This window comes from Patiria miniata, unplaced genomic scaffold (assembly GCF_015706575.1).
Source record: "Patiria miniata isolate m_02_andy unplaced genomic scaffold, ASM1570657v1 HiC_scaffold_6, whole genome shotgun sequence".
NCBI classification, from domain to species: Eukaryota; Metazoa; Echinodermata; class Asteroidea; order Valvatida; family Asterinidae; genus Patiria; species Patiria miniata.
In genome coordinates, this window is record NW_024037073.1 from 16692037 (window position 1) to 16703332 (window position 11296).

Here is an 11296-nt window from a genome sequence, read left to right on the forward strand (position 1 = left end):
CCTCTGCACGGATTCTAACCTTCTTTTTGACAAATCATCAAGTTCACAACGTTCACAAATCGTCATTTGGTCGACGAAGGCAATTTCGGCCGATTTACTGACCTGCACACACAAACTAATGTAGCCTTAACTATCCCATAATAGCAGGCGAGCAAAGCTACATTCGCCAATGACAGCCTCTGTATACTAACAGCTGGTGTACAAAAGTACCCAACCCATCAATAGGCACGGCAAAATACCGTCATGTGGTGACCATCCCATCCTTGGTCAAGTTGTTCAGCATTGGCCACGATCTGTTCTGGATGCCTTCAGATAAAGTCACGTATACCACCTTAATACCTCTATAACTCCGCTCAGTTGTGCTTTGGGTTACAGGGCAAGCGACCATCGTAACCGTATTTGTTCCTTTATTTTTAAAGCATAAGAAAGCTTTACAATGTGTATTAAACATCAGTGGAAGGAGCAACGTCTTTGCAAAATAGGGGGCGCCATTTGGGTGTATGTTCTTGTTTATCGAACGACAGATTGACGCGGAATCACTTGAATCAATTCATTTAGTTTTCCTTCAAAACTTCAACATTCGGAACGGGTGTATTGATGCTGAGCGTCTCTTATGCTAGGTTCACACATTCCCGATTTTTAAGCCGAATCGCTGCGAATAGCAATTTTTGAGTAAATCGGGGAATGGTTCTTGGCTGCCTCGGGATGATTCTGTTAGTTCGGTGAAAGATCGTTAAAGATCGGGAAGCGCCCCGACAATTTTGGACATGTTCAAAAAAATTGCGGTGATTCGGGAAACAGTTTTGATTCTTGGTTTATTCTTTACTAATCGTATTCGTTACTAATTCGGGATATTCTTACAACATTCTTAAACGTTTCGTACAATGATTTTTGGCATTATAACAATCCAGAATCATGCCGAATCATTACGAATGTATCAGGAAATGTACGAATTCAAATAACTTTAATACGAATACACTAAATCGACATAATTCTGGGTCATTCTGGATGGTTCTTGAGTTATTCGAAGGTTATTCTTGACAAAATTACTACAATTCGGCTTTATTCTGCACTAAATCGCAATCATTCGGCTTGGTTCGGTCTGATTCGGCTTCCAATTTGTACCCAGCTCCTGATTATTTTGTTTCATTCTTATAAAGTTATTCTTAGAAACAGCGAATCGGGGCTAATTTCTCCCGATGCTATCAAGAATTTTCATTCGGGATAGATCGGGGTATTCGTGGCAATAATTCGGGAATATGTGAACCTATAGCATTACTTAACTATAAGAGAGCTTGCCCCGAATCATGTGATAATGGCAACAGTGTCTTTGGTTTGGAGAACTCCAAGTTAAAACGTGCCAAGTATTATGAGCAAGTAAGTGTGCTAGATGTTATTCAAATTTAACTCCCAAAGGGTATGGATTATTAGCAAATTGCTTAATATCCGATTTGCTGCCAAAAAAGTATTATACTTATAATGAAAAGAAATTTAAAAGTTATATCGACCGGTTATGGTGCTACAACCTTACATGTTCAAACCAGTGTTCCCAGTAATCATTCATTTTGATATAATGTACGGGGTACCGACCGAATTGCATAGGCATAAAGCGGCTGGTGTTTTCATAATTTTTGGACACAAGGCTCCGCTGGTGTAATAATATGCAAGGTCAGTTTTTTTAATTCGTCATATACCGGTAATAAAAATGAAATAGAAAATCACCAGTAGGCCCAATTAAGGTAATAATAATAATAATAATAAAACAGCATTTATATAGCGCAATATGAATCAAAGATTCCTCAAAGCGCTTTACAGTAGAACAAGAAACAGTAAAATAAAATTAAACATCCCAAATAATGTAAAATACTGTAAACTGTTAAATACCGCAGTACCGCACATAGTTAAAATACCATTAAAATACTGTAAAAACTTCATTTGAATATTAAAAACCCCAATCACTGTTATTACTAGTAAATGCATGGACAAAAACAAATGCAAGTAACGCTTCAAATGAAAACTAAAACATGAATAAAATGCAGACTTTTGTTCAATTACAGTTAAAAAGATAGGTCTTAAGTAATTTCTGAAAATCATCTACCGACTTGGCACATCTAATAGACAATGGAAGTTCATTCCAAAGTTTGGGAGCAGCTGCAGAGAATGCTCTATCACCATATGATGTTGATGTTGTGGCCAGTTTCAGAAGATGTTTGCTACTTGATCTAAGTGAGGTACACTCTACTTTCCAAAAAAAATAAACATTAATATCGAGAAATCCGTCAGATTTAATAGGGACTATCAAATACCAGCAAGTAAAACGTAGTACAAAAATAAAGTACGACAAATTAAACTCCCAACCGCCTATAGCCGACCAATACTTTCTTCAAGCTCTCTGTATGTACTTTATGTGCACGACGCTTGCGCAAGCAATGTGTGTGGATGGATGATACCTTTACCAACAGGCGAGGAGAACAATCTGACAGAATCAATCATTTTGCTTTGAATATCAATCATTCTTGATGCTGTATTAGTTCAGCCAAATATAACGACTGTCGACCACCCAAAATGCTTTGAGCTTCGAAATATGTAAGAAAAACCCTTCACATAACGGTAGAGGGCGGTGGGCATGGGTGAAAGTTACAATTTGTGGTGAATAATACCTACATTCTGCCAACCTACAACGATCTCCTCAAGAAATTAAAAAAATCAAAAAACAAAGCCAGTAGTCATGAAGTCACAAGGGTCCTGCAATCTTCCGCTTAGTCGGTGTTGTATTAGTTTAGATGGGAGACAGGTCTACACAGGCCGACATGACGTATGCTAATTTGTCGAAGACTGAAGTGACTGCGCTGACCGTCACCCGATAGTCGGTGCCACCCTTGGGGAAATCCATGCTGAACGGCAGCTGGAAATCTTTGGAGAAAAAAAAAGATCCGTAGTACAGTTTGAGCAGGATTAATTAATAAACAATTCTTATTTCTAATTAATAATAATAATAATAATGAAAATTTATAAAGCGCCGGTATCCGCCGCTAGCGGCGCTCATGGCGCTGCACTGCATAACAACCCAAAAACAATAAGAATAAAGAAGCACCTGGTTGACTCGACCCTCCACCCGTCAAGATGCAACGTCATGCTAAAAAGGCGGCATCGTCAAGCAGCAAGCAGAAACAAATTCATCCAAATGCTTCCCTATGCAGGTAGGATTTTAAACTGTTCTTGAATGTGCTAAGTGAATTTGAAAGCCAAACAGTTACAGGTAGGGAATTCCAAAGTCTTGGTGCTGCAATTTGAAAGCTTCTCTCCCCCCATCGATGATTAGCCATGTTTTCCAATGTTAACAGTTCTCAATATTTGTTACGAGCCCCTTTCCACTCTTTCCCACTCTTTCCCCACTTCACCTTAATTGGCCCTTCAGAGGGTCTTGCGATGCATGATCGACTTTCATTTAAGCAAGGCCAAAATCAATTCACAGCTCGTAACATTAGCTGTCCGTTAATCTTATATTCGGAGTATTTTCTCAGCATGGTGGTTACTATCTTTGAGGATTCTTTTCATGAATTCTTGAAGAGGAAGCTTTAACTAAAGCTTCCATTTTTAATATTTTTTTAAATTAAAAACGAACGCGATATACGAGACCTCTGAAGCATTCTCACTTGTCTGTGATTTGGAGTCCAGCAACTTGTTGTCCTTGTCCCTGACATTAATGGTAATTTTGGTGTCGTCGCGTTCATCATACTCGACATCTAGAACTATGAATAAATAGGAACGAAGAGCGCAACGGTCAACTGTCCTATTATAATAATAACAATAATAATAATAAAAGGCCCCCCTTTAGAGGCACAATTTTGTTGTCGTAATTAGGTTATAGTTGTTGCTCGTGGTCTAATTAGTTAACATACCAAATTTCGTGGAAAAATTACAAGGGAATATCGGGTTAGGGCACATTTTTAAAAATTTTGTGCACAAATCTATGGGGATGTCTCCCAAATGTCCAATCCAGGGTAATTATTATTATAATAATATGGCGCTAACATAGCGCTGTATACCAAAGGTCTCAAAGTGCTTCCCAATTATTACCCCTGTTCATCAGGTTATGAGACCAGTTTTTGTAGCATCTCGAGATCAGTGAATTCTGGTGGCTACCTTCACAGGTACCTATTCATACTCCTGGGTGAAGAGAGGCAATTGTAGCAGAGTGTCTTGCCCAAGAACACAAACACCATTTTCCTCGACAGGGTTCGAACCCTCGTACCAGAGCATGTGAGTCGAATGCCCCAACCACTGGAACATATAGCGCTCTTATTATCTTATTATGGACATTCGCAAAAAAAAAAATCTTCTTTGAGTGGAATATTCATGTAGATCGAAAACACTCTAAAGGTCGAAATGTGACAAAATGTTCTCGTTGTTACGAACACTCACCTCGTTCTCCACTAAGGACTATATAGCTGCAGGATCGGCCGAGGCACAAATATTTTTCGTACTCCTTAAGATCCTTCAAGTTTCCTTGGCACTCTGAAAACAAACATTATATTATAACAATCATAAGCCGCGAGAGTGTAATGCCTAGCTCATGATCGCGGTGGTACTAGTGAAATGCTCACAGGTCAATCACTAATATCAGCTTCAGTTGTAAATGAACTCAACACAAAGATATCCAATGAAACGGTGACACAGGCATTCCTTTGTTATCACAGTTGCTTGAGACTTTACTTGCGCATGCGTTATTGTAAGAATGACGTGTTAAACAAGTAATCAACCTCGTTCCCGTGGTTAACTTTTAGCCGTGGCAATATCCTGGGATAAAGTTGCTTCTTGTATTCAGATGAAGTCTCGCAATAACAAGTAGCACATTTGTGTTGCACTTTAACTTATGATCAATAACCTGCATGGTTCATTTATGTAGCAGTTTAATTATTTAGCGAAACTGTTATGACACAGTGAAGCGCAGGGCTGCGTTCCGGTCACAGACAAGTGCTTGCGTTCGTTAGATGTGCTTGGCGAAAATGCAATTTCCTCGAAAACTGATGGGGCCAAAATAGCGGCGCCCTGTAAGCCTATGTCTCTGGTTGGTTATAGCAGCTTGTAAAAACCTCCAAAATACTTGTGACAGGAATTGGAATAGCAGCGTTATTGTATATATAAGCATGTGAACTCAATGGCGAAGGAAAACGAAAAATGTCAGTTTCGGCAAGATCACTTCAGTTCAGTTCCGGTCAGGTCCGGAAAGATAGATAAGTTCATTGTGTGAGTCGGTCATTATTTTTGGGAAACATAACGAGTGACTCAGGCAGGCCGTTATTAGCCTATGTCGCCAACGTTCGCCAATAAACGTTGCTGGTAAACGGTTGGTACCACTCGCGCAAACGTTTCCAACGTTAGCAAACGTTGGCAAACGTTAGCATTGTTCACGTAAGATGGGAACTGATTTTTGAGTGTGATACAATTATTTCCTCACCCTCTCGTTTTCCTTCTTTTATCTCCTTCAGCTCGTGAATCAGACGTTTGAGCAGCTCATTCTCTCGGTTCTGATGATAAAACAGAGAGAGGAAATTTTAACGCACTTTAAAAAGACACCTTTTCGTTCACGCAGGGCCGTAGCCAGGGGGTCCAACGAGCGGAATACCACCCGATCCCAAATTCGACATTATCGAATTATAGCTTTCCTATTTTTTTAATCAAGCAAGTAAAATACATTGTTAAGTATATACTCTAAGTGCATGGTCCGAAGATAAAACTCATGGGCACGCACGTTTAGGCATTTTGTAGCAACTACGGCACTGATTGTCATAGTACCAACAAATTAAATTTGTAATAAAAAAGTCCATTTTGTGTTAAATGGTAACGGTTTGCAAATAGTCAAACATGAAACTGTCGTTTTATTAGGGAAAGAATATAAATAACAGGATAACACAATTTGATACATGAAAAGGAATTACCATCATTTTCTCGCTATGGTTCGAACCGAACTATCGAAAAAGACTGAAAATTTGCGGGAGAAAAACCCAAACGGCATTGTTTTATTTTTCAAATAATGTCCAAATTGACCGAATTAAGTCCCGATATAGAAATCGCCCGGTGATTGGTCAAAATCTAGAGGCCCAGAGGCGGTTGTCTTGCATAATTAATCAGCGAATCAGCTCAGATATCATAGACCCTGGCTTTCGCCAGCCTACAGAGACAACACCCCCTGCCCCCCCCCCCCGGCCCGTCCCCGATCCGCCACTGAGTTTGCAATCAGTTACATGTCCGTGAATAGGAATTAATTTTAAGTGACAAACTGGATATCATACCAAAAGAGGGTGCAAGTGAAAAAAGTATTAATAGAAGAATAGGGAATACATATGTGCTTGGCCGGTTTTAAACAAAATGCATGCGTTTAAACTGGCGGGGCTTGGACGCGGATAATTGTTATCCGTGACCAGTCCCCTATCCGCTCCGTTAACAAGTACCCCCTCACTGGCAAAGAAAGTACAGTTGGGGGTGACCGACCGACGCCATCTTGCCTGACTGCAATTTGCCGCGACGCGCGGCCACCACTAGCACTGCGTGTACATAGTACAACTAAATCCCCTGGTGTACGTGTACGTGCGTCACACACAAGGAACGATGCGCGTCAACAAGCGAAATGTCCCGCCCATGGGACGTCATTGCTAGGTAAAAGGGCGCCCTCTTTCGTTGGCGCACGGAGCCCATGGTGCAGCCGGCTTTAAACGTAGGCCCACTCGGTCATAAATTCACAATTTCAAGCGATTTTGGTCAACAATGTTACTTCAGGTTTTGTGAAACACTTATTTGGAAATTGGAGCGCCCGCTTGGCGCGTACTGCGCGATGTGGCGCAGAACGCAGCGGTGTTTTGGCAACGGTTTAAAACCACCCACGTGACGGGCTCTCGACCAAGAGGAATGGGTAAACTGTCTCGGGTATTTATGAATGAACACTGAAGGGAGGGCTTTCAACGCATGCCTTGCTTCGCGTCGAGAAAAATGAAAATGTATATTCACAGTGTCAAAAAAAATATATATATACATCCACAAAGCTGAAATTTCGTCATTTTACTTTAATTTTAATGGGGCCGTATCATAAGTCCGACGCCTCATAGGTCCGACACCTCATAAGTCCGAAATTTCGGACTTATGAGGCGTCGGACTTGTGAGGCATAACATTTATTTATTCCGCCTCATAGGTCCGACGCCTCATAAGTCCGACGCCTCAAAAGTCCGACAACGGAAAAACGAGGCAATTAATTTGTCGGACTTACGAGGCGTCGGAGCTATGAGGCGTCGGACCTATGAGGCGTCGGACTTATGAGGCGTCGGACCTATGAAGCGTCGGACTTATGGGCCTTTATTTGGTTAGGGGATGCGATTTTGTCGGACTTATGAGGCGTCGGACCTATGAGGCGTCGGACTTATGAGCGGACCCCATTTTAATATAACCTGTGTCAGATTTATTGTATTGGCCTTGAATCGGCAAAATACATAATGTTTTTGGCAAATGGTGTCCATGTTCTTAAAAAGAACACAAATAAAAACAAACAAAAAAGGCCCAACCCCTTGTCCTAACCTCAAGGTTATATGGGCCTGACGTGGGGAGTACTGGTTTTATTGTAACACTGAAGACTGCATGTAAAATCAGTTTCATTACAGCTGCCTGTGTAGTGAATCCTTCCTTCCAAAAACCAAACCACGGACAAAGAAACAAACTTACCGGCCAGCCCTGAACAGCCCCAGTCAGAATTAGGCACAGGGCCAGTGACACAGTCAAGAACCGAAACATCTTGAAGACAGTGAAGATCTTCTTTTCTTCTAGATCGGACGCAAGGTTTATCGGGATATGCTTTTGCAACGACCCACGAAACACTCTCCTCAATTCCCAACTCTACTTTATGTAATATCTGCGTCAAGGAGTGGCCTGTTATACTCGGCTTCCACTGTTCCCTTTCTAGTTTAACGACTCCAAAGTGCCACGTAAGGTTTATGCAAATCTTCAGTGATCTTTTGTAAGGATCTGTTCACAAAGAATGTTGTTTCCCAAAGCTTGATCAGGTGTATAGTTAGGCCAAAAAAAAAGGATGTTTAGCGTCCCCGCCCTCTTCCTTTTTGGAGTCCGCCGCCTCCTTTTTTTCATTCTCTAAGCCGAAAGAAATGATAAATTTTTAACAGTGATATCATTTTGGCCTCTTTGTCTGTTGCATCTAGCCCATCTGGTATGTCATTTCCTGAGTCCGATGGCGGCCATTTAAAAAAACGCCTGGCGGCCATATTGAAAATAGTCCGGTCGGGCGGCCACTTTGGAGGGAAAAAGGGGCCTCCCGCTTCCTTTTTGTTAAAAAGACAGGACGCTAAACATGTTTTTTTTTTATTTGGCTTTACATCATCAAGACCTTCCTAAGAGACGGCTTTGTAATGGTGCTTTTTGTGTCTCGACTCGCCCCGGGGGTTTCAGTTCATTTCATGGTCACACAATTCCCCCAATTATTTCACTATCTGCTGCACTATGAAAAGAAATTCAGACATTTACACTAACGTTTTGTTTTCTCCCGTTTATATCAGACATAATAAGGACACGGTTAATATCTGAACGACGACGTTGGAACAATTTACAAAAATATTCTCTATCGACTTTCACAGTGTTGATACAATGTACAACACAACTCGTTGTGTACACGGGACAGTGAAGTAGTAATTTATACTTTACATGACATATACCACCGGCTTGCCATCGAGTGCGTGCGTATTCACACGAACCAAAGTGAAAAGGTTGACAGAATCTATTCAAAGGTTATTTGTAAAGGATTGAAGAGATTTGTGTCAGGGTAAAAAACCAGGGACTGTTTTGAAGAGACGGTTTAGTCAGGCAGCTTAGTAAATGGATGTGGACATTCCGGACAAAAGCGCCACATTTTCCATACATGCTCCTGAATGCCTTAGCTTTCAATTTTTGCTAGGAACCAACTGTTCCCATGACATTATGGCGGCCATCTTGGATTTTAAAGATAGCGGCCTATATCTACCAATATCTTATCTTCTGAGCCACTTAGGATTAAAGTTTTGGTGTCTAAACATACATTTTCAGGGTTCAAATGGTTAGTTTATCCAAATACAGTATTGTGGCCATCTTGTATTTGAAACATGGCCGCCATTTAAAACCTAAATCTCCGAATACGTGTATTACATCTTTAAGCCACTAAGGATCGAAATCTTGGTGTCTAGCCATATTATATTTACAGGGTCATGGAACGCAACTAACAATTTGGATTAGTACTACATGTATTTGGAATCGTGTCAAAAAAGTCTTTAGTTTATCCCTATAGATACTTAATACGGCGGCCATATGGTTTGCCGTAAAAGGACCAACACTGGCCCAATTCAGGCTATGTACCTTTTTGCTATGATAGTTTGACTTGAAATGGCCGGCACCGGTCCCATCAAGGTTGTGAACCGTCTTGCCATTATGGTTTCCCATAAAGGGATCAACACTGGCCCGATTCAGGCCTTTTACCGTCTTTTCATCATGGTTTATCGTAAGAGGACCTGCAATGGTCGGTTCAGGCTGGGCGCCGTCTTGCTGTTATTGTTTGCCTTACAAAGACCAGCACTGGTCCGATGTAGGCTCTGAACGGTGTTACCATTACCATTTGCCATTTAATGGGGCGAGCACTGGACCAATTCCGACTCTGTGGTGTCTGTACCGTCAACACGGAACCGTTTTGGCGCAATCGAGCCAGTATTAGCCCGCTTCTGGTCTTTTTAATTTTTGTATTTTGTTGTTTTATTTTTTTCCCCAACCACTTTTACGGCAAGTTGAAGGATCTGTTACTAGTATTCCGTCAAAAAAATTGAAAAAAAAAAACATTATTCGAGGTCGATATTAGGCCCGAAAATAGTGTTGTTTGTGCCTGCTAGCTGTACAGCGCCCCCAACAACATTGAATTGAGTTTCAGCTTCTTTGAAGCTGAATATACACCCCCCCCCCCCTTTTCAACTCGAAATTGATGTAATCGGCTAATAACCTGCGACCCTCTTACGATTTGGGAGCATCTGTTGCGGAAAAAACCTGGTTGATACCTTTGAAATACTTTTTTTCCCCCTCCCCGTAGGTTCCACCCCCTAAAAAAAAAACCGCCGCGGCATAGCGCATGCACGGCGCCCCCATGATTCTTATTCTCTTACAGGGTGCAACAGTGCAAAAAAAATCCCATAGCCACTAGTGCTAAATGACCATTCTTCAAAATTCTTTTTAAATTACTCAGAACTCTCACAAGTATTTAAGCTGCACAGAAAAATGATGATCGACATGCCATCTTTTAATTTCTTTTCATTTTTTGGTGGGTTGACCATTGACCTTTCGAAAAATTCCCGCCCAAAGAAGACGACGACTATTTTCCCCAAAGCGGAACAGTAGCCATCTTGAAAAACGATCCCTCCACAACATGGCAAAATAGCGCCACTTTCGAGCCCAATTGTATCCAAATTGCTCAGAATTGAAAGCCCCGAGTCCGGGCCAGAGATTCATTGCCATATCTCTTCAATTATTCCTCAATGTTACGGCTCTCAGAACTCTCTAATATAGAATATTTTGAGGGTATAACTTTTATTCATGAGCTCGGCGGATGGATTTAGGCCTATTTACAGGTGTGCACCCATGAGACGTCGTTGCTAGGTAATGGTGCTTTTTGTGTCTCGACTCGCCCCGGGGGTTTCAGTTCATTTCATGGTCACACAATTCCCCCAATTATTTCACTATCTGCTGCACTATGAAAAGAAATTCAGACATTTACACTAACGTTTTGTTTTCTCCCTTTTATATCAGACATGAGGACACGGTTAATATCTGAACGACGACGTTGGAACAATTTACAAAAATATTCTCCATCGACTTTCACAGTGTTGATACAATGTACAACACAACCCGTTGTGTACACGGGACAGTGAAGTAACCTATACTTTACATGACATATACCACTGGCTCGCCATCGAGTGCGTGCGTATTCACACGAACCAAAGTGAAAAGGTTGACAGAATCTATTCAAAGGTTATTTGTAAAGGATTGAAGAGATTTGTGTCAGGGGAAAAAAACCAGGGACTGTTTTGAAGAGACGGTTATGCCTAGGTGATTTTGCATGTGTCTGGGATAGCTGAGAAGTACAGTTGAACTGTCCCAACTTTTACACAAGGTATGGGGAAATGGGCAAGGTTTGCTGAGGTTGGTTTGCCTTTGTAAACAAAACTAAACCGTCATCACCTGAGCGTCGTTAAAGGGCAGTGCGGGAGGCGTAATTTTTATTCC

The 11296-nt window shown here is 41.3% G+C and overlaps 1 protein-coding gene across 2 annotated transcripts; it reads right to left on the reverse strand.

The window, feature by feature from the left end:
• Positions 1 to 1649: 1649 nt before the first annotated feature.
• Positions 1650 to 7985, reverse strand: LOC119743603. Of its 2 annotated transcripts, none has more exons than XM_038220016.1 (5): positions 7715 to 7977; positions 5462 to 5531; positions 4426 to 4518; positions 3657 to 3752; positions 1650 to 2913 (listed from the first exon to the last, which is right to left on the reverse strand). In XM_038220016.1, the coding sequence occupies exons 1-5, from the start codon at positions 7781 to 7783 to the stop codon at positions 2780 to 2782; spliced, it is 462 nt and encodes a 153-aa protein (XP_038075944.1). In that variant the 5' UTR covers positions 7784 to 7977; the 3' UTR covers positions 1650 to 2779. The 2 variants fall into 2 exon arrangements, with proteins under 2 accessions (XP_038075944.1, XP_038075945.1); XM_038220017.1 differs by having other exon boundaries at positions 2786 to 2913; positions 3640 to 3752; positions 7715 to 7985.
• Between the last annotated feature and the right edge of the window lie 3311 nt (positions 7986 to 11296).

What these genes read in the sequence shown, in the direction of transcription:
- LOC119743603 (XM_038220016.1), bottom strand. Translation starts at nt 7,783, where the DNA reads ATGTTTCGGTTCTTGACTGTGTCACTGGCCCTGTGCCTAATTCTGACT. An exon ending in GGGCTGTTCAGGGCTGGCCG is followed by an intron (nt 5,532 to 7,714) that starts GTAAGTTTGTTT and finishes TTTTATCATCAG; the next exon opens with AACCGAGAGAATGAGCTGCT. An exon ending in AGTCCTTAGTGGAGAACGAG is followed by an intron (nt 3,753 to 4,425) that starts GTGAGTGTTCGT and finishes ATTTATTCATAG; the next exon opens with TTCTAGATGTCGAGTATGAT.